The sequence below is a fragment of the Podarcis filfolensis genome (assembly GCF_964270895.1).
Source record: "Podarcis filfolensis genome assembly, chromosome: 2".
In the NCBI taxonomy this organism is placed as follows: Eukaryota; Metazoa; Chordata; class Lepidosauria; order Squamata; family Lacertidae; genus Podarcis; species Podarcis filfolensis.
In genome coordinates this window covers 64,281,931-64,305,553 of record NC_139605.1, presented here as the reverse complement: position 1 = coordinate 64,305,553, position 23,623 = coordinate 64,281,931, and the positions used below count along the sequence as shown (strand labels likewise).

General features: G+C 42.1%; 1 protein-coding gene across 6 annotated transcripts in view; it reads right to left on the bottom strand.

Moving 5' to 3' along the window:
* Window positions 1-23,623, bottom strand: part of COL23A1 (collagen type XXIII alpha 1 chain) — a 311,227-nt gene that overhangs the window by 94,813 nt on the left and 192,791 nt on the right. For 5 of the 6 annotated variants that reach the window (XM_083592227.1, XM_083592226.1, XM_083592228.1 and 2 more), the window contains exon 3: window positions 16,979-17,033. Coding sequence is in view for 1 of the 6 variants with exons in the window: in XM_083592229.1 (XP_083448355.1) it covers window positions 2,168-2,264; window positions 16,979-17,033 (152 nt within the window). In the remaining 5 variants the exon portion in view is untranslated. Of the gene's footprint in view, window positions 1-2,167; window positions 2,265-16,978; window positions 17,034-23,623 lie in introns of all 6 variants that reach the window. The other variant, XM_083592229.1, reaches the window with a different exon arrangement.

Sequence of the window (23,623 nt, the reverse complement as noted above, 5' to 3'; positions counted from 1 at the left end):
GTATTAGAAGGATGTTTATGCAGGGGATACAGAAGTGGGGTTTTTTATGTTACATTTTAAATATTATATGGAAAGCATTTTCTGAGTCTTAAGGATACTAAATTGCATTTTCACCATTCACAATTGCAGGCAAGTGCTAAGAAAGATGAGAAATGGGGCACAAAAGCTTCACAAGTGATTATTAAACTAAAAACACACTTACCACCACTTTTGTGAAATTGCCACAAGTGGCAGAATTCAACAGAGCTCCAAATATGTATTTTCTTTCTTGATAGATTTTGGTTGTTTGTTTTACTACCAGACGCTAAATAAATTTAAATATTTATTTGTATTTGCTCTTATATTTGAGAGGGAACTGACTAATTTGAAGGAACCTCCCTATACAACTTTTATGAGCCCAGCTGATGAAACCACAGAGAGCAAAGTTATTCAAAGCAGCTTCACAGCCTGACACAGTGTTTCCCTTGGACCCTTTGACAAATCACACCCAACCAAACTTAATGGGTAAAATGAAAAGCTAGGTAGATCACCCATGCAAGGCACCCTTCCTCTCCTGAGGTGAAACAGGAATTGCCGCCTCCTGCCCCCGTGCTGTGCCCCCACTCCCGCTGCTGCCACACTCTGGCTCTTGCCAAACTGCTGCTCAAAGAGTTGCTGCTTGGCTTCCCGCTGTAGGGAAGCAGAGCAGATGGGCAACATGGCACACAGGAATGCCCCAGCTCTCACCGAATCCGTCAGGAGCCAGGGTGCTCCTAAATGGTCTCGGCCCAGTATACCTGAAGGAGCATCTCCACCCCCATCGTTCTGCCCAGACGCTGAGGTCCAGCACCAAGGACCTCACTGCGTGGTAGTTCCCTCACTGCGAGAAGCAAAGCTACAGGGAACCAGGCAGAGGGCCTTCTTGGTAGTGGCACCCGCCCTGTGGAACGCCCTCCCATCAGATGTCAAAGAGATAAACAACTACCTGGCATTGAGAAGACATCTGAAGGCAGCCCTGTTCAGGGAAGTTTTTAATGTGTGACATTTTAATGTATTTTTTAATCTTTGTTGGAAGCCGCCCAGAGTGGCTGGGGAGACCCAGCTAGATGGGGAGGGGTTACAAATAATAAATTATTATTATATAAAGTGCTGCCGCTCAGCTTCCCTGCAGCTGAGGGAGCTGCTTGGCAGTGTGGTAGAGCCCTGGCTTTCACCAAACTTGGTGGGAGCTGGGGCAATCTTACACTGTTGCTGCTCACTCAGCTTCTCCACCTTTAGGTGGGGAAGATGAGTGGAAACAGTGCATGCCAGAACGCCTCCCTCTTGGCAGCAGAAGTGGCGGAGCAGGCGGAGCATCACCTCTTGCACTTCCACTGCCTGAGGCGGGCACTTCACCCTGTCTCATGGGGAGGCCAGCTCTGCCTCCTCTTCCCCCACTATAGCTGCCTCCCACTTGCCTTTGTGCTGCTGAAGTACACTGTGCCTGGCTGGATGTCAGAATATACCTTTAAAGCATGTACAAAGCACCCCCCCCGAAACACACACACACAAAATCAGGGCACTGTAGTCAATCCCTCAGACAGTTACGATTTCCAGGAACTCTTAAACTACAGTGTCTGGAATTCTTTGAGGGGGGGAAATGCGTTTCAAATGTGCTTTAAAGTTATAGAGCATATAACTGGTCTCTCTTCATGTAATTGCTAAGGCAGCACGTGTAAGGGTGAAGAGTGTAGGTAGGAATGGAAAGCAGAGCTAGGATTTAGATGACTGTCCCATTAAAACACATTTGCAACACTGGTTTAAAACTTTTTTTGAGTAAGTTCTGGGCCTGCAGTGTTTACAACTTTCTGAATAACCTCAATTGCGCAGCTCCCCAGCCACAATGTGGCGTATTTAGTCACAGCTTTGTGCCATCAGCATCAGTAGCAACCACCCCTCAGACATGTTAGAGGCTGCTGGGAGCTGGTGAGGCAATTTAACATTTGCAATAAATAATACAAGCATAAAGCAGGCATATTGTTCATTTATTTTTGAGACCTACAAAAAGATGTTCGAAAAAATGTTTTTACTAGATTTAAAATGGTCAAAAAGCCATGTAGGCAGAGAGTGAAAAAAGCATTTCCCAAACATTCCTATAACAAGCACAGGGGAAAGCAGCATCTGGTACCAATTTATGCCCTAGACACACCTCTACCAAAAGTACTGTTCCCGTGAAATGACACAGAAAGGAAAATAAATGCCTTAACTTTGTTGACTCATGATCAAGAGTAACATCCATGTACTTACTGGAGGACCTGAAAAACAAAACACAACACATTTAGCATTAATTACAGAGAACAGAGAGTATTTTCCTACCATATAAATGTTCATTCTGAGGATGACAAATTGTGTGAGAACTGCTCTCCTCCAAAGCACGAACAGTACAACATACAGGTATTTCACACTGTAGCATCAGTTCTTAGTGTGATATCATGTAGTGTTAAGAAAATTAGTATAGTAGGTTTAGAAAGAAGAGAAAAATACCTCCCCAAAAAGAAAATAGTAAGGCTACTTCACGGTATGAGTGCTGAACCATTAGAAAGGACAGAACATATTTGACTCCTAAGGGTGAAGCTGGAAGAACGTAGGGTCAAAAAAATACCATTTTGGGGCCAGATTAAATAGGGCAGGTGACCATCCTACTTCTAGTTTGTTAAGCTTCCAACCTGCATGCCACAAGAGCTGCTTATATATACGTTAACCAAGAAGCTGGTAGAATGTATCTTTTCCTTGCCCCACACAGAAGGAAAAATTCAGCTGGAATCAGTTCCCTCTTGGAAAGGCTTCCTAGGTATCTCTCGTCTCTTCATGTGTGAGATTTTACCTACAAAGGAAGACACAGTATACATATGTGTCTTTTTTGGACACTACAGGTGGTGGATCACATGTTTGGACTACTTTGCAGCTAATAAATCAAAGACAATGGCTTCAGCCTTCTCTCTCTCTCATGCTAATAGCTCCCCATCTGAAGTCTAAAGTGGTACTTTCTAAAGAAGACTTTACCTTGAACCATTTTTTTGTATATTTAAATTGGCTCGCAGTCAAGCACAATAAAGTGAAACCTCTGGAGCGCTAATATTTGTTTCGCTAATAAGGACGGACTCTTCATACCCCAGCTCAGTTTGCTATATCCCCACAAAGACCCCTGCCCAACACAGAGGTGAGCATTTAGTTTGAAGAGACTAATGGAATGCACATTTCACTCCTATTTAAAAGAGGCATTTTACACTCTCTTTTCTTTCTCTTTTAGCTTCTTCATGCTCCATTTCCTACATGATCAAAACCAGAAGGATTAAAGGAGGGGGGGAATGTGGGAAAAATTAAAGAAAAACTGAACTCCCTGGAAAACAATATAAAATGAGAAACATGCTTTTGTTTGTTTATGCAAGTATCTTCAAACACTAAACCTATTTTAAAGCCTCTTTTAATACCATCATCAACCTGAAGAATGGAATTAATAATCACAGGCACATTACAGAATCCACTGACTTCACTGTGCCTTACTGTCTGATCCCCAGATCACTTACGCTGCTGCTGCTGAAGAGCCACAGCTCAGGGTGGTGTGGGAAACCAGCCCCAGTTAAATAGCCTTTTATTAAAGCTAATGTGTTTGAATGCAGACTTGGATCCTGCAGGGGCTACTGCTTGAGGAAGGGAGAGTGATGCAATTTTCAGCAGTCTCCAACCCTGCCTCCCATGCTGCTCCAAAACATTATCCAATCCTTTTTTAAAGGGTGGTAGGTTGTAGGGTGAATTAATCAAAATTGCCTCTTGTGTTTCCCAGTTGCCACTTGTGTTTCCCAAGAGAAGAATTCTGCTCATGTTTAGTGTGGATCCAACCTTTTGCACATCATAACAACACTTCCATACATTGGGTACGGGGGCGGGGGGGATTCATGAATTGATGATGGTCTCCTTATGCAGGAAACTATGGCTTTTTATGTCTGAAGGTAGATGGAAGCACAGCAAGTTTCAGTCTAGACCAGAAATTAAAAGGCTTTCTTATACAAGGAAATGTGTTTTGTATATGTAGAGATCTGAGCTGGAGAACACTGCTTTCATTTCTAGGGATTGTACACAAGCAGATACATTAGAGAATGTTCTATTGTGCAAAGAGAAATCCTTGTGCTGATGGAATGTTTTGCTTAGCACTACACTGAATGCAACGCAAATCCAACAGCCATGTCTACACAGAAGCAAGTTCTACTGTTCAAACTGGTCTTCCTCCCATGTAAGTAGTGTTAGGATTGCAGTCTCAAATGTCATAAAATCAAAATAGTCTCATGTCTTAAACCAAGCTCATAATTTCAACAGGCCTAACAATCTGCGATTTAAAAAATAAAAACATTTGCATTGGCCATCATTAGGCTCTTGGGTCAGCAGTATAATTAGCTGGCAAGTGGAGTTGACATGTGTTACATCACATAACCACTTTCTTTCATTATGAAAATAACCTCTACAGGGGAAAAAATTAATTTCAAAGATTAATTAGTTCCCAGCTAAACCCTGCATTTGCAGAATTATTTTGTTAATGATCACCCACATTAACACAAGGAACCCATGTTGCTGGACATTTTCTTGGACTTGGCTATGAAATACTTGCAGCTGTGATTAAGTGAAGAAAATCTGAAACACACACACTATATTTTACAACATAATTGGAAGGGGGGCATCATTTCATCATCCACAAGCAGGCATTGTTATTTCAGTACAGTGCATTTCAAAACAAGTTAGGTATTTTTTGTGAGGCACATTCTATTGTATAGTCTTCTTTTAAAGCCTTCAGTCAAGCTTCTCAGTATACTCTATGGGTTCAGGTCCATTGATTTCAATAGGTCTACTCTGAGGATGACTAGCAATTGATTTCACCATATACCTTTTACCATGACATGTCTACAAAACTGTCCTCATATTATATCAGTGTTGAATGCCCTCTAATGGTATTTCACGTCTTAGGGCGGTTCACAGAATAAAATCATAATATAAAACCACAAAATACATAATCAAAATAAGAACAACAACAACCCAATAACTCCCCCCAACACATTTTAAAAGGGCATAGGATGTCAATCAAATAAACCAAAGGCCTGGTTAAAAACGAATGTTTTTGCCTTGTGCCTAAAGGTATATAATGAAGCATTATACAAATGGGGAGCCACTGCAGAGAAGGCCCGTTCTTGCCTTTTATGTATTAGTTGTAAATTATTCCAAGTATAAATGCAGAAGAGTGCGGTAGAAATAAACTATTCTTGCTGTTGTTAACAGAGCCTAGCTATTTTCTAATCAGCACCACTGCAATCAAATGCCACTCATGTTCCAAATCTTCAGCCAAATTGAATTGCCAACCCCAACAATAACTAATGAGAAACCTGGAGTGCTGGGAGGCATATCACATTTTAACATTACATTAAACAGTGAGTGCAATCTGGAGAGTTAAATGACAAAGTTATTAACCTTATTAGCTCACATCCAGCAGTATCATCTCCCATGTGAAGATGACTATGTGGGAGAGAGACTCTACCCACTGCTGTTGCTACCCCGGTAGCCTCCTCAAGTTGGAAGGGGCACATCAGAAACCCCGTATTCATGCAGATTCCTGAACAATCTAGAAAACTGATATTCCAGCATTCTAAATCATGTAGTGAGTCTCCATAAGTACATGAAGCTCCCTGCTTCACAAGTAGTGATGGGTGACAGGGCTGAAGGTGTATCTTAGCATGCTTGTCCCTGTTCTCCTTCACATGATGCTACTTGGGTGGGAGGCTGTTACAGTCATACCTCAGGTTGTGCGTTTTTGGGTTACGGACGTGCCGAAACCTGGAAGTACCAGAACGGGTTACTTCCAGGTTTTGGCGCTTGCGCAAAAACACTAAACCACTCTTTGAGCATGTGCAGAAGCGCCGAATCGCAACCCATGCATGCACAGACACAGCACTGCGGGTTGCGGACGCTGCGGGCTGTGAACGTGCCTCCCGCACAGATCACGTTCGCAACCCGAGTGTTCACTGTATAATGCTTCGAGAGAGCTGTTTTCTACAGTAATAACAGTATCAATAATAGCGGATGGCTCGACAAATATAAATTATTGCATAGCATTTTTTAATTGAATGACTGGTAAAAAAAAGTTTGAAATATTCCTTCCTTTCTATGCACAGTACTGAAGTCTGAAAGTAATTGGGTGATGGTGCTAATGGTGCTAATGCTGGGTGAATTAATGCAGACCTGAAGGGTTTTGAGTACACTGTGAAAGTGTGTTAAATGGTAAGCATGATGTGATCTTATGTACTGTCAGAGCTGGGCCAAAGGTGTGTGGAAAATATGGATCCAGGAAGCAGAGACTGCAATAGATCAGATCTTATTGAAAGGCAGAGGAAAAGCTGTATAAGCCAAACATTGCATAATAGGGTAAATCTCAAAGCAGGATCAGTCACAGACCAGGGAATACAGTTGAGCCAAGCAGTTTACTGGAACAAAGATGATGGGAAGCAGCAAGTTGAAAGGCAAGCAGGCATAAGAACAAGGGAGCTGGATGACATTGATATGCTGGTGGGTGTGTGGGTGTTGGGATGTGGCAGACCAGAAGGCAATCTGGACTCTAGCTGTGGGTATTCTAAAGGGAAAGTAGAGATTCATATAGACAAGGCCAGAATCTTGATGTCATCTAGGCAAAGATCTAGGCTTTATTTGGAACTATTTATAATCAAATCCTGACCTGGAAAAACCAATAGACTACTTGGGGCATGGAGCCTAGGAAGTCAAGACTGTCCCTTTCCGTCCAAGTTTTCACGTACTTACAAAACCAGGAGGCTCCATGTCGGAACCCTAACATGTCCTGAGGTATGAAACTTAATGGAAGGATGAATTGGTTTTACTTCTCAAGTTGACCAGTACAAAGACTTTGTGGTTTGGCTTAATGACAAGTTATTGGTCAGATAATCACAAGTCTTCATTTATTCCTCTTAAGAGAAATTTATATGCCTGGAAGTCATTTATATTTTATGACCTATACTGGCTAAGTGATGCATGAATTAGGTGACAAGTAAAATTTCTACATAATGTACCATGAGATAAACTGGCAGAGAAACAGGAATGCTTTACAGGGCAAAATAAGAACATGACAGCAATATATTGTGAAACAAAGAACCTAAGAATGTAAGAAGAGGCTAGTGGATCAGGCCAAATGCCCATCTAGAATTGCTAGTGCTAACTTAGTACCCTGGTTACAGCACTTCAAAAATTGGCCATCTTTGGATGCAATTCTATCTTCGTTAAATTCGATGAGACATGCTTCTGATTAGTCATGTATAGACTTCCACCACTTATCACTAAGAAAGAAGGAAACATAAGTCACTATTATTCCTGTTTCACAGAGGAGGAATAAAGCTAAAAGACAGCGACTTGCCCAACTATGTAACCAATTTACCCACCTCATTAGGATGGACAAGTGATAACAGATACAATGTGGCCACACCAGTTTATATGTTACCTCCTCTATGTGGCTGCATCTCTCCATGTGGAGGATTTTAGAACATATGAACTGGCCCTGATCACACCACAAACACCTTTTGAGATTCTTCTTCATGCTGTTTGCCATGTAGCTGAAAGACTGCTGCCTGAGAAAGCCTCTCCTCATCCAAGAGGGGAGGTGTTATGGGCGGGACACAATTTCTGCGTAATGCAGGGGGCGTTACGCCCCCTGCCCCACTCACCTGGCTGGCACACCACGCCCACAGGTAAGCGCCCAACCGGGCGGCTTGGAGGGGGTGTGGTTTGCAGTTTAACTTACTGCTGTGCCAGCCATTCCGCCTCATTTTCCGCCTTCCCGTCGCGAGCGAGTCACCCACCCTCCACTCCCTTAGAGTTTAGGGTTTAGTTTTTTCTCTTGGCCTTGCTATGGACCTTAGGTTGGTCGCCCAGGTTGTCCTGGGGGCCTGGTAGGAATTTTTCCATCTGGCATTAGGCCTTGTGGTTTTCTCGCCTACTTTGTAACAATCGTCACAACTTTCTTGGTATTGGCGGGTAGGTTAGGCATTGGAATGTGTTCGTGGTGTGTGGAAGGGCTAGGTGTGGCCATTGCCTACCCCTTCAATTTTGGGTATTCCGTTAAAGGAATCCGGTGGTCGTGGATCCTGTCTGATGCCTGTGTGGCGGGGAGCCATGGCACGACCCTCGGTGACATCAGGGGAGAGCTTATAGTTGAATTAGCATCAACAGGCTCCACCTTCTGGTGAATAAACCCCCTTCGGGCTCACCCCCTCTTCGAGTGGGTGGAGTCAATCTGTCGTGTCCAATGCCGAAGCCAATACCTTTCACTTGCTGTAATCAATAAAGTTGTGGCCTTCCTTTTCTTGCCCATTAACCTTATATTCCGTGTCTGTGTGTCTTCATTTCCACAAAGCGGGGATCGGGTCCTCGAACCACAAAACAATGCCGTTTAGACTTCTTGGTACAAATCAATTTATCAATGTACACCCTGCTTAATTAATTAAAAATGTACACCCCATTTAATGAATTAAATGATCTCATCCAAAATGCAAGCAAGCAGCAGTTAAAACAGTAAACAAATACCATTCTGTAAAAACTGACTTATTCCGTAAACCAATACTAAATAGTTCAGTCATAATTTTTTTGTGTCCTGGCTCCTAGCTACTGAACCATATTTGTTCTTCAGAGGATGGCTAGATGACAGGACCGGAACAGGAATTTTCCATTCCCAATTTTAGAAAATGAAATATGACTTTGTATCTGTTGAACATATAACATGATGGAACTTGAGAGAGAGCAAAAGTGATGAGATGAGAGAATTCTTTCCAAAGAGTTTGAAGCCTTGGAACACAGTCCAGCTAGCATTTTAGAAAGCTTGGCTTTGTGTACGCTAGGAAGTACGGCTCAGATAAACAATCAAGAGAAACAAGGATAGGGACTGAAGAGTTGCAACGAGGAAAACATGTGGCTATGCAGACTTGTTATGGAGCTCACACTTATTTGGCTTGATGTCATTTAAATACAAATCTATTTAAAATAACTAACAAGCAAACAAACAAACATTCACAGTTCCTGTTCCTGCCCTTCGGGCATAAAAAGTGTGCATCTACCAAAGTGAAATTTCTTATTGTCTGCAGACATTGTGGGGAATGCCTGACATATACCAAACCCTATGGGCTTGATCATCGCCAGTCAGAACTGACTCACTCATTGCACTTATCTCCTAAAACTGTATCCATTGCTTGTCTTTTATTTATTTATTTATTTATTTATTTATTTATTTATTTATTTATTTATTATTAGTAAGTTTAAAGAGCAGGATTAATAATGCTTTAAGTATCTAAGTAAATTGGCTCCCTAATTTACAGACTTGTACTTTTTTTAAAATTGCCATATAGCTATTTCAATGGATACTACAAAAAAGTCTTTAACATGTGCTGCATACAAATATAATGTATGAAAGTGTATACACGGGATCGTGCTTGTGACCTGCCTTTCAGGAAGATCACCTACTTCCAACTCACCCAGTGTGCAGTAATCTTAAGATACTGAGACACTCAGAACAAGGAGAGCGTTTCCTTATTTTTCTATGATCATGTAAATACAGTGGTACCTCTAGATACAAACGGGATCCGTTCCGGAGCCCTGTTCGCATCTAGAGGTAAACGTAACTAGTGATGGCACGTCTGCGCATGCGCGCGTCGCTTTTCACCGTGTCTGCGCATGCGCAAGCGGCGAAACCCGGAAGTAACGCGCTCTGTTACTTCCGGGTTGTGAGGAGCGTAACTCGAATGCGCTCAACTAGAAGCGTATTTAACCCGAGGTATGACTGTACTATGAATGGGAGCTTCATTCCAAAGAGAGTCCTGTATATATAAATAAATCCTTTCTAATGGTTCCAGGAGTTAGAGTACAACTGTGACCTTCGTTTTTTCCTCCCTGTAACAACGACTGCTACCAGCGCAAGCTATTCTGAGAGATTTGTAAAATTTATGGCCACCATGTGACAAAGCTAAAACAAAAAAACCTGAAGAGCACTATGTTACGTTATTATTTATTAAATTCCAAGTTTTATTCATGATTTTCACTTGCTTGCATTCTTCTTTATATACTTTTGTAATCATAAATGTACTTTGGGACAAGACAAACATCTGCTGAGACTTGTTAGACAGTTTTGTCCTGGGAATATTTTGTGGAAAGTTGTTAAAACAACAGCAGTGCTGGAAATAATTAACCTTTCTGAATGGCTGGGGAGCGGGGGGTTTGCTGTACATTTGAGCAACTATTAAAACAATTTTAAATAAATGCTGTTTATTTTCTTGAATTCCTGTATGGTACATTTATATTTAATCCATGCAGAGTCTTAATATAAATACTATCTGCCGAAATCTCCATCTTCTTCAACACCAGAGTTCCTTTTCGTTGGATCTAAGATACTGGCAATATCAAGCTGTGCCTACAAAGATTATTTTCATTGCTGACTTGAATCCAAGCTGTGAGATAAAGGGACATTTTTCCTTTGTAGGTGCAGCTTGAGTCATGCCTGCAGAGAATCATCATTTGCACTGCCGGCTTGAATTCAAGTTGCCAATGAATATTTGCACTTGCACATATATCAGCACATCCCAGAGAGTTCAAATACACTACAGAGTTTTCCCACTGGGAATTTCACAATGCAGCCCTGCCCATTACTGTCATCACCAATGACACAGCACAGCAAGCACTGGTAGGGATTGATGTGCTATGGAGCGCCTGCTGAGAAATTCTGTATTGCATCCCATCGCACTGGGACTTGTGGTTAGCGCCAATTAGCTGATCAGCACCCCTAGCATCCTTAGCTTGCCAAGGAACAATCAGGAGTGGATTTTAAGGTTCTCAGAGGCTTCCACATCTGGACTAAGATACAAATCCCAACTCAGCTATGGCAGACCCTCCAGGTGTCACTATTTTCCAGGGACGACCCTGATTCAGAGAAGCCGTCCTGGTTTCTGCTTTGATCCCGGAATGTCCTTAGGATCATTAGGATGTCCCTATTTCCACTGGAGAAATGTCAGAGGGTATGCTATGAAGCGCCCTGTGTAATCTTGGGCCAGTCATGGTGTCTCAGCCTACGAAGTTTTGCTGTGAGTGTAAACTGGAGAGGGGGGAGGGAACTCCTGGGGAAAAAAGGGAGCAAAAATGTAATAAATAAATACCGGTAAATGTTACTAATCTTCTAATTGAGAAGCCCTCAATAAGGTTGCAAAGAAACCCAGTGTTTTGCAGATAGTTTGAAAACAAGTATAGACAGTGCATTAGTGAACTGCTGAGAGCATTAGTGAACTGTTGCAAGGCAAGCAAGGAAACTACTTTCATGCAGAGGCACATCATAGAAGGCTGGAGAAGACCAAGGTTTTCCAAGTGGTCACTTTTAAGCATCTTGAAGTCATAGTCCAATTGTAAAACCAATTGATTTTAAAGAGCAGCCTCTTTCAAAAGAGGCTACCCCATAAAGCCTATTAGCAAAGTGAACACTGCAGTTTACTAGCCAATACCACGAAGTGCACAGTGACTGCTCTCATGAGACAGACATGTGGAAACAATTAAATGAAGCAACCAAATTACTACCAGAAATACATAAAACGGATCATGTAGAATCAAGTGACTCAATATATTTGAGTTTCTTGCTATATACACACTGCAGGGGAAAGACCTTCAGAATCAATGAACTTTTCCTGTTTAGAAATGAAGGTCAACGACACAATGAAAATACAAACAGAGGAAGAAATACATTGGGCTGGGCCTGAAGAAACTCCTAGTGTCTGAATTTTGTATGTGTATGTCATTACAGAAATTCTGGAGAGAGAAAAAAGATCCATCAGTGATTGGGGCTAACAGTACAATTGATTCAAGAGATTTTGAGATTTAAAGATATTTTGCAAACAAAAATAACTAAAATGTTAACATATGTCAGGGAACTGCCATCGGCTCAGAGGTGAGAGATAGAGGGGGAGTTGTGTTACAGGGAGCCTCCGAAAATCTTGTGAAGCAGTTCCTCTTCCGGCGAGGAGGAAAGCCCCACCTCCAGTGGAGAAGAGGTGCAAGGACCAGAGGATGCTAGAAAGAGCCTTAACACCACGCCTGAGCAAGCCAGAGAGGAGGGAAGCACACCCCTGCCCTCGCCCATCATGCGCAGTAGCTTGAGGCGCAGGGAGGGGCGGAAAAGGCTGGGGGTGAGGAAACTTTTATGTTGGGGGAGGTACAAGAACAGACCACTCCCGGATTCTGCTAGCGATTGAGCCAGACATGAACTTATGATGCTCTTCACTGTAAATAGTTTGCACCAAAATAAAGCCTGTAAAAGACAGGTCGGAGTCCTGCCTGGTTACTCTCGAGCAACCACAACAGCACCTGACAACATAAGACAAAATATACAGAAAATCTGGTGCCAGGTTATAACTGGCACAAAATGGCTGGTAACGAATAGTTTACAGTTCAGTTTTCGCCATATTTACATGGAAGTAAGTTCCACACAGGTCAAAATTCAGGTGGTGAACTTCCTACATCATCAGTCAACTTATTGGGTAAGGGCCACCTTGGATGTAAGGAAATCATGTTTCTCCCCCTATTATTACAGTGATAGGATTGGGCACTGCGCCTCGCCACTCCAGTTCAGGCAGGGGTTTAAGTGGGAAGTGGGAGCCAACCTTGAAAGAACAAACTGCAGCAGCTACTTCTCCTTTCTGCCCAATGGCAGGCATCATGAAGAGTCACAGGCTCTTCCTTTAAATGGCTTCCTACCCTCTCTTGAGTGAAGAAATATCTCAACAGACGTTGCTAAGATGGTTGCCTTTCCATATCTGCTGCACATATATGAATCAGACAGGAGTTCAACCTTGAAATTTTGTACAGAGTGCCCGAGACAAGAGGAAGCTGTGCTGCTGCTTCCTCACCTCTTTCTGCAAACCCTGTACCAAATGAAAGGACTGTTGCCCTTCCTTTCCTACTCTGTGCCATGGGGTGAAGGTGAAAACCCTGTTCCTTTATGGTTATCTACTCCACCACTTGTCCACTTGGTTGGCTTGAACCCCAAGGTAATTTTGCAGATAAAAAGAAGAAACAATTATCAATGGAAAACAGCAAAAAATGTTTTTGTCACCTGTCCAACAGTATCACACTCCAGAGGTCTGGTCCACGAGTATCACAGTCCATAAATTATTTTGCAAGGTAAAAGAGTTAAGGGTCCAGTGGATTGTGAATTGACTTAATTATGACAATAACTAATAACTCAGCTGCTGTTCTGTGCTGAAGTTGGCAAAATGTCCTGGCTTGAAAGTGCTGTAGTGAGGGTTTCACTATACAGTATAGGTTTTTTAAAAAATAAAATAAAGTTTTTCAAATTTTCATTTCAATAGCCAGCACAAAGCTCCCTCAAGCAAGCCAAACTACTGTTGGGCCTTTGGCTCTATGTCAGATTTGTCTGGAAGCTGTAAAGTTGTAACCACATACAAGCCTCTAGGGAGGGATGCTATCATACAGAGCAAATAAATTTCTACTCCCATTTATCAGCTGTGGCAAAGAAGCAAGGACCTGGTTTCTGTGTGGTAAGGCTCCGAAACAAATATACAAATATATATCCAAGCTATCTGTGATAACAAACATTCGGCAGCTAAGCCAAAACCAATACACCATGAGATTTCTGCTCTTTGGTTAGGCTGTATTACAGATAACGGCAAGCATTCTCTGGCACAACATTACAGAGCCCTTGTCTATCCAGCATGCTGTATTTCAGTTTTGCGTTGTGTTTGCCCCTGAGCCTCCCTATTTTTATATATGCTTTCCCTCTATTACGGAAGAATATATCAATATAACCATCTGCTTAAAAAACGATACAGTGCACGGGATTCCTTGCCAAGAACAACTAAAATCACTTCTTAGTTTTCCTCCCCAATTACAGAAAAATCTAAATAGACATGGTTGAGTCATATTAATTCTTTATAATTCCTCTTCTGCTGGCGGTGTTTGTAATATGATCCAAAGGCAGCCTTTTACTGCTGCAGATGAACAATAATTATGTGGTTAAAGCATTAAATCAAAATATGTGAAGTTTATGTTTAATGCTCTGCCCTTCCCGCACACTTCCAGTCTAATCTTTGGTCCCCAAGGCAGAATTCTGGAAAAGCGCTGGAGCAGAAAGAAACAAAAGCTGTGGAAAGTGACTGATCAGAACCGAGACACAGGGATAGATTACATCACACACTAAATAATCAATGTAATTAAGGTCTGTCCTTAATTAGTACACTCATCTCTAAGTTGGATATAAGCATGAAATTCAATTATGCAATGCAAAAAAATCAGATCTTTTTTTTCCGACAATGGGGTGAGATTCAACTAAAGAATCACACTAGCAGAAGCCAGTGCAAGGGATCTCACTAGTGCAATGGAGCGTTGTCTTTTCTCTCCCCTAAGTGACCCCCACAAATTTGGCTCACCCCCCCAGAGAACCTCCCAGAACAGCATGTGAGTGGAGGAGAAAAGGGATTAGTCTGTTTGGCAAGCTGGAAAGCTTGCACTGACAGAACTATTGCCTTAGTGCTATTTGTATTATCTGTAAGAACAAATAAAAAAAACATGAGGTTTAAATCTGAAGCTATTAATAGCTAGGCTCTTGCTCCAAGAAAGGTTCCCAATACAGAAGAGCAGGAGTTTCTTACTAAGATCTATAGCAATATATTTCTTCTTCTTTACATTCATGGATCAGGCTGATCAGGAGTGCAGCCTTGGCTGTGTATTTCATCCTTCTCTCTTGTTCTAAACTGTTATTGTTCATCATCATCATTATTACACTGTTTCTTTTGAGAATGAAAATGTACACAAGACACACATAGTGGCCAATTCCAAAATGTAATGTTTCAAAGTAAAATTCATATGTTGAGGAAAAATACCTCAGTGGTGGAACATGAGCTCTGTTTGCAGTAAGTCCCACAAATGTATGAACCTAGGCAGCTCAGTAGCAGAATTCTTCACATAATTAATTAATTAATTAATCCCACTGTTTCTCCTTTAGGAACCACGTGCATCTAACAACAAATATTGTTTTTTACTGACCATATCTTTTATAATAAAAGTCAGTAAAACACAATGCACTAGACAGTAGTTATTAGATTATTAAATTCCATTCTGTCCTCCATGACAATAACCAATAACCAAGAGTTCCTGGACATAGGAACCACCTATCTACAGCATCTTGTTCTTATTGATATTCAGCCTCAGTTATTTGGCCAGTCCACTACTGCCTTAAGTGCTGAGTGTCATCTGCACATTGGTGCTACAAATCCCCAGATACCTCCTTCCAGTGGTTTCATATAGATATTAAATAGCATGGGAGACAATATGGGATCAAAGTGCCAAGGGTTGAAGCAGAGAGATTGGGCAGTAGTTATCCAAAAAGCTCAGTGTGCTCAGGGAGGGTGACTTCATAAGTTGCTCCACCAGTGATTCTGGGCAACACTCTCTTCCATCTCAAGGCATTCACAATTCCCTGGACACACCCCACTCCATCCCCAGCAGTCGATCTCTCCCTCCTAGATTTCACAAACCAAGATGGGCAAGTTTCAAAAGGGCAGATGGTCACTCTAAACCCTGCAAGTATACCTGTCCACATCTTCAATCTGTAATAACTGGAAAAGATCCCATTAACTATGATGGGACTATGGTCTGAATACCTCTACAGGACCAGCCTCAATTGGGGCAGTCGGTTTGGTATAGATACAAGTGTGCTTTACTCCTTGTCATCTTTAAGTACAAAAAATTAAATAGCAGGACTGGCCCTTTATGCAGCATTCTCTATAACAATTTTCAGCCTCAGATTATTAATGAGCTTTTAGCTCCCTAAACTAGGGCATGTATGGGAGCTGCTCTCCTATGGCTTATACCATGGGTAGGCAAACTAAGGCCCAGGGGCTAGATCTGGCCCAATCGCCTTCTAAATCCAGCCCACGGCAGTCCGGGAATTAGCGTGTTTATACATGAGTAGAATGTGTCCTTTTATTTAAAATGCATCTCTGGGTTATTTGTGGGGCATAGGAATTCGTTCACTCCCCCCCAAAAAATATAGTGTGGCCCCCCACAAGGTCTGAGGGACAGTAGACCAGTCCTCTGCTGAAAAAGTTTGCTGACCCCTGGCTTATATCCATGTGGTTTGTATATTTCCTCATCCCCCTCTGCATTAAGGATGTTACGACTATTTATAGAAGGGATGGGGAACCTCTGACCCCATGGCCAAATTATGCCTGCAAAGCTATTTCTCCCAGTCATTGGTGTTGGGCAGGGAAAGCTTCAGCTGCAAAGGAACAATCTGGAGCCTTAAAGCATGGTCCTGATTTTTCCTTGGCAAGCATGGCTTGCATCTTTTAAATTTGGTGCCAAATGCAAGTTCTACTGGGATGGATTCCACTTGGGAGCTCCCAATCAGAGTCGATCCCTGCTGAAAACACTAAATGCAAACCATGCTTTCAGAAGGAATCTTTGCTTGAATTCAACCCATGGCTGTAAAAACAAAACATAACACAACCAAAAAAACAAAACAAAACCTTTCTTTGCAGCCCTGGCTTAAATTAAAGTTGGGGCTGTAAAAGAAGGGAAGAATCAGAACCACACTTACAAGTGTGCTCTTGATTTTTCTTTGAAGTTTGAATCGCCTGACATCATGTGAAGTCAGGTGATTGACAGGTAGGTCAAAAATGGCCCGCAGAGGACAAGTCAAATCTGAACCCAGCATTAGCCCTTACAACAGAAAGAAATGGCTGAACATGTAAGTTTTTATTTGGTAGTCAGTAATTCAATAGGCTGCTCCTATAGCTAAGAAAACAGTAAACATTTCACAGTTGGTGGCCTATTATGCATGAGAACGAGAACACTACTTTTCAAACCACCATTTCAAACCTTCCTCTCCTAGTTCACGTCAACAACTTACTAACATTTTTGCACAAGACACAGGGACTTACCTGGATCTCCTCGTCGTCCAGCCTTTCCTCGCCTTCCAGGTGGACCTGTGCAGGGGAAAAAAATACATACATGTAACTTTGGTCCCACTTATCCACCTTTCAGAAATCTTAAACCAGTTTACATGGGGATCCCAAGCAGTCTTCCACTGAGGCAGTGACCAGGTTGAGAAGCCTCTTAGGCTTTCACAATGCAATAGCATCATGTGCTGGGGTGAGGAATCTGCAGCCCAGATGCAGCCCTCCAATTTCATTCAGCTGCATGTGCCATCAGCCTCCTATGATACTGTGGCCCACATCTGCCTCTTTCGAATGCCCCTCAAGCACCTTCACATGCTTCCTCTTTGTTGACTCCTGAGGGATTGATGGCAATGGTGGAGAAATGCCAGGGGAAAAGAAGCTGAACAGAAGTCTAGTGTCCAGACCAAGGGAAGTAATAGTACCACTCTATTCTGCAGACCACACCTGGAATACTGTGTCCAATTCTGGGCACCACAATTTAAGAAGGATGTTGACAATTTGGAACGTGTGCAGAGGAGGGCGACCAAGATGATCAAGGGTCTGGAAACTAAGCCTTACAAGGAGTGCTTGAAGGAACTGGGTATGTTTAGCCTGGAAAAGAGGAGATATGATAGCTATCTTCAAATATCTTAAGGGCTGTCACATGGAAGAGGGAACATGGTTGTTTTCTCCTGTTCTGGAGGGTAGGACTTGAACCAATGGCTTCAAGTTATAAAAAAGGAGATTCCAACTAAACATTCAGAAACATTTTCTGACAGTAAGAGCTGTTCAGCAGTGGAACAGACTCCCACAAGAGGTGGTGGGCTCTCCTTCCTCGGAGGTTTTTAAGCAGAGGTTGGATGGCCATCTGTCATGGATGCTTTACCTGAGATTCCTGCATTGCAGGGGGTTGGATGAGATGGCCCTTGGGTGCCTTACAACTCTATGATTCCATGCCTTGCAGGGCATCCCTGGAGGTGGTGTGGGTGGCAAAAACAGGCAAGAATGGGAGAAATGGGGCAGTGGATGGGGGACGGGGAGGAAAGGAAAGGGTGTGTGGAACCAAAGCAGTCCTGTTAGGAAGAGGATAATAGGAATGACAGAGAGGTGAAGGGAGGAGGAAACGAAAACTAAGATAGGGCCCAAAGGCACATGAGGCCACCACCCTGCTGAAGCTAAGTAGGTCTGGGTTTGGTGAGCACTTGATTGCCTGGGAACCACATGTGTATGTTACTTTCAGATCCATGATGGAAGAATGGCAGAATTTAAATTTAAGAAAATTTCTAAATAAATAAGGTTGAAATGGCCCCCTGTCTTGCTGTATGGGGAAGGGGGAGGGGGACAGAAAGATGGAGGGATAGGGGAAAGTGGAATGGCCCTCCTGTCTTGCATCAAGCCTTGGGGAGGGACAGAGAGGAGAATAGGAGGGAAGGAGAGAAGGAAGCTGGAATGGGCCTTGTGATGGGGTGCCAGTGGGAAAGAGATATATGTCTGTGGTTGGTGGTCTTGCTTATTCAGCAGGGAAGATCTGAAGCCACTGCAATCAACAGGCAGTGAGAAAAATGATAGAAGTACTACTCCTTTTTTTAAAAAACAAGAAGAAAGCTTTCCATCTGTAACACTGTATTGTCAGCTTTTACAATGCTGCATGTTTTCATCATCTGCATTGTTGTATAAATGCTTCAGTTAGTGGAAACCATATAAAAAGATCTAGACTATTAGACATTCCCAGTCTATGAAATAATTGTTGAACTGCCAAAAAAATGTTTCCTTTCTACATATGTAAAAGAGGTATTAGCCAAGATCTAGAGATCCCACTTGAAATATAAACAACACTTGTTAATAGTCTTGCCTGCACTGCAATACTCTTGTGAACCCCAAGGGGAAATTTCATATACTGTATACAGACCAAGAGGGAGAACACACTTAATTGTACAGTTATGTATGCGAAAATCCCACAAGTCCTTGAAGATGGGAGTGTCCTTAAACTGCAGCAATATAAGCATACTAAAGAGGCTGCATAGCACAGAGGTCAGTGCTCTCATAATAGTTTTCTTCTAAACCTTAATCCTGTGGCAAACTGAACCATGTAAAATATTACAGATATGCATTGCAGATTAATTTCTTTTTTGGGTACTGTGTCGTCTTGCCCTGCCTTATGCCACCCAGCAGTTGCTGTAGTGTCAAAGCACCAGCATGCTGATTCACACACTTGATTTCATAATGTACTCTATCAGGACAGCAGCTCACACGATATCAATATCTAACAATAAATTGGTTAATATACATAGAATTATTGGAGGGCTTTGTGTTTCTAGCTGGTTCGATTTCCAGGTAAGCTCCTGCTAGGTTTGCACTGGGCCCCAGATTCTGACTAATCCAAAATTAGGAAGGTTGTAGAGGGGAATGAAAGGCATACAATGAGATTCCATAGCTGTCAACTTTTCCCTTTTCTTGCGAGGAATCCTATTCAGAATAAGGGAATTTCCCTTAAAAAAAGGGAAACGTTGACAGCTATGTGAGATTCACACACAGCCTTATGATTCAAAACAGCTCAGGGGGGTTGTTTATTTACAGATGTGCAATATCACAATTTTGGAAAAGGCATACACATCCCTTTCCCCAATGCCAGTTACAAGACAGCTGGATGAAGCAGAAAGACTCCTTCCTCATAACTGAATCCACATGAAAGAAGTCTATTTTAAATGGAGATGCTGAAGCTGCCAGTTGCTTCAGGCTCTTCCACAGGGACTGCTATACAGAGCACAGGCTGGTTGTTGTTTTTGTGTGGGTTTTTTTTTTGTGGGGACGGGAAGGCTTGGGTATGTTGGGTTGGCTGTTTGGGGCCAGAGACCATGAGCAAATTTGGAGAAGATTTTGACTGTAGGTGGACACATACTCATTGGACATGCATGGCGGCAAATGTGGGCAGTGGGAAAAGTCCCGGTTTGTAAACAGTTTGTATACAGTTATGTATTCCCCACCCTGTCCAGAGGGAGCTTAAATCTTTGGTTCAGCATTCCTAAGCTTGTTTGTAACATGACAACTCTGATGAGCACTGATATATTAAACCTCTCATGGGTTCTTTCAATGTATAAGGGGATAGTCTCCCTAAAGCAGAGTTGGGTTAAGATGTGGTCCTCCAGACGATGTTGGATCCAGCGCCTATCAGCCTTAGCCAGCACAGCCAATAGTAAGGGACAATGGGAGTTGTAGTTCAGCAACATCTGGAGACCTACAGGGTAGCTACCCCCATCCTAGAGAAAGGGGGAGAAGCAGCTAGAACAATTGATCATCAGCTTATATTGTATTCCATTGAAATAACTTGATATACAAATCCCATTGTGTACTTGACGAAAACTGATGACCACCTATCACAAGTAGCTACGACTAAGGCCAATGAATATTTCCATATACTTTTATACTCTGCAAGATACCTACAGTCTTGGGTTTGTTAGTTTTTAACAATACTATCTTATTCAGGGATAGTATATTACTGAAAATCCGCACTATCTCTTCTGTTTATTGTTGCTTTATTATTATATCTGTATTGCTGGATTTTAGCAGTATGTGGCAATGGAAATCATTATAAATAACCTGGATATAAGATTTGCACCAAGGTATCCAGAATAAGACGGCTAGATTGCAGAACAGTACAACAGGGAAAGAGTCCTGTTCCAACTTTCATGGGGAAAGTAGTTTAACTGGTTGCAATTTATTGAGCGGAAGAATATGTACTGTTTTTAATTTTTACAGCATCTTGTAGTCAGTGATGAGTGCTAACACAATGCTCATTTTAATGCCTTGCTTACTAGCCATTCAACAGTGAATATAAAGAAACTTCAGCACCAACTAGTAAACTGGACTGATTATCACTTGTTATCAAATGGCAACTGTTTTATGATGTATATCAACAATTCCTCATAATGTTTCCAGATTGTGAAGTGTTTCTTGTTTTGTTCTGTTGTTCCTAATAAGCTCAATATTCCTATAGAAATGGGCCTGCTTTGCTGGAATGTGACAAGATGTTGAGGAGTATGCTGTTTTATGCTTTGTATTTACACTGCACTCACAAAAAACTTCCATAAAAATGTAAATAAAGGACTCTTGTTCAAAGAACCACAAGAAGAAATCATCTTTGTTGTTGCTGCGTTGACATTAACGAGACAGAAATTTGAATTAGACTGCACTAGAATGAAAAAAGTATGTTTTGAGAAAAGCACGAACTTTTAATTACTGCTAAGCATTGATCTTTAAAAGCAAACAGAAACCCCCCTTATTCTCCTTTCTAGTTCTTTTGGGAAGAGTAAATAGTACGACATACAAGAATATAGGAATCAATACCAGTTTATAAAGTATTTGCTGCCATCACATCACTATAAAAAGAGGAATATTTTATTTACACACCTCCCCCTTCTATTGCTAGTTATAGACAGAACTCAACCAGAATTTAACACTACAGGCTATTGAATGGTTACACTATGCTCTGCTGTAAAGGTAAAGGTAAAGGGACCCCTGACCATTAGGTCCAGTTGTGGACGACTCTGGGGTTGCGGCGCTCATCTCGCTTTATTGGCCGAGGGAGCCGGCGTACAGCTTCCGGGTCATGTGGCCAGCATGACTAAGCCGCTTCTGGCGAACCAGAGCAGCGCACGGAAACGGCGTTTACCTTCCTGCTGGAGTGATACCTATTTATCTACTTGCACTTCGTGCTTTCAAACTGCTAGGTTGGCAGGAGCAGGGACTGAGCAATGGGAGCTCACCCCGTTGCGGGGATTCGAACTGCCAACCTTCTGATCGGCAAGCCCTAGGCTCTGTGGTTTAACCCACAGCGCCTGTCTAATTACAACTATGCTGGAAATGACCCATTCTTACTCAGTTGTCATGGGTGGTTTGCCAGTGCTTCTACTGAGAGGAAATTGCAATTTCCTCAGTAATCAATTTATAATATTCTGTCAATCACCTTCATTCCTTTTACAATTTATAGTTCTTCACACAGCTCATTCCCAGCTTGTGGGCTTCCCATGGTTAGCTACTGTGAGAACAGTATGGTGGATTAGATGGGGCTTTGCTCTGATTCTTCAGAACTTTCCTTATGCTGTATGTCGAATAGGATTGTGCAGGTATCATAAGAACCTACAGATTAGTCCCTGTGGCAGCAGGTAATTTAATTTTGTAATTTTGCATATTATTTTTAATGTAGACACCTTGTAATGCTAAGGACCCAAACTATGACTTAATGAGAATGAGTAAGCATGTCCGTCCATCCATCCATCCATCCATTCTTTTATTTGGGAAGTTTTTAATGTGTGACATTTTAGTGTATTTTTGGTCTCTGTGGAAGCCGCCCAGAGTGGCTGGGGAAACCCAGCCAGATGGGCGGGGTCCAAATAATAAATAATAATAATAATAATAATAATAATAATAATAATAATTATTATTATTATTATTAGCTGCCTTTCCATAGTTAAAACAATGCTCAAGGCAGATTAGAACATGACAAGATTTACATAATTACCAACATAACAAAAGTCATAAACAATAAATAAAACACATCAAAAAGTACACAACCAAAGGGAAAACAATTTCCATATAAATCATAAAATCTAAAACTAAGAATACAGCTTTAGTATCACAATTTAAAATGACATCGATAAAAAACAAAAACAAAAATGGAGTCGTCTCTGCCCAGCAGCAGCAGCAGCAGCACTTCTTTATGTGAAGCACCCAGGGAGAATATCACAACTGCTTTGCTCTTCCCCCAGTCCTCCTGCTGCCACAAGATCTGGAGCTAAGCCATAGTTTTGTTTTGTGTTAAATGCAAACCTGGGCTACAGTTTGTTTCGATTCAAACAAACTCTGAGCTATAAGCAAGGTTTGTTCTGGGTTAACTATTTGCAGTTTGTATGCAGGAGGTACATAATGATATGCCAAACTGCAACTTAGCTCTGGGTATCACTGCAGCAGCAGCACTGGGGAGGCCAGGGGCGCTGGTTTTCGCCCTCCACACTCTCCCTGCCTCAAAGGGATGCCCACCCATCCCAGCAGACCTGGCCAGACAGGGGTATGGGGGGTGCATTGCATGTGTGATGTCATGCACATGTGACGCACCCTCCCCCAACGTTGGGCCCAACTTGGTTTGCCTGGGGGAGGCTCCCTGCATGCTTGCTTTTCACTAAGTCATAGTTTGGCTTAGCATCATGTGGAAACGAGGTCACTGAGTGTTTCCTGCAGTACCGTTTCACTATAAGAATATGCCTATAAACTGGAAGAACACCCAGCAAACATTACCAAGTAATATTTCAGCATTAGAACAGCACAATTTAATAAACCTTCTACCAGCTGCCTGCCCCCATTTGCCATGAACTACAACACATTAATCCTAAGTTGTTTTTTAGTCGTAAAAAAAACTTTCTCAACACACGCACATGAAGAACAGGAGGTGGGAAAAAGCTTAGGCAACATTTCCTCATTTGGATTATACTTGGAATCCCAGGCACAGACTGATAGTGACATGGACGCTGCACATACTTTGTATGACAAAAGGATGGGCGACTTTTAAACTATGCCGGATGTGTAGTGCTCCGCCATCAGGAATCACTTTCTGTAAGCCCTTTTTACAGCTTCCTATGGGAAAA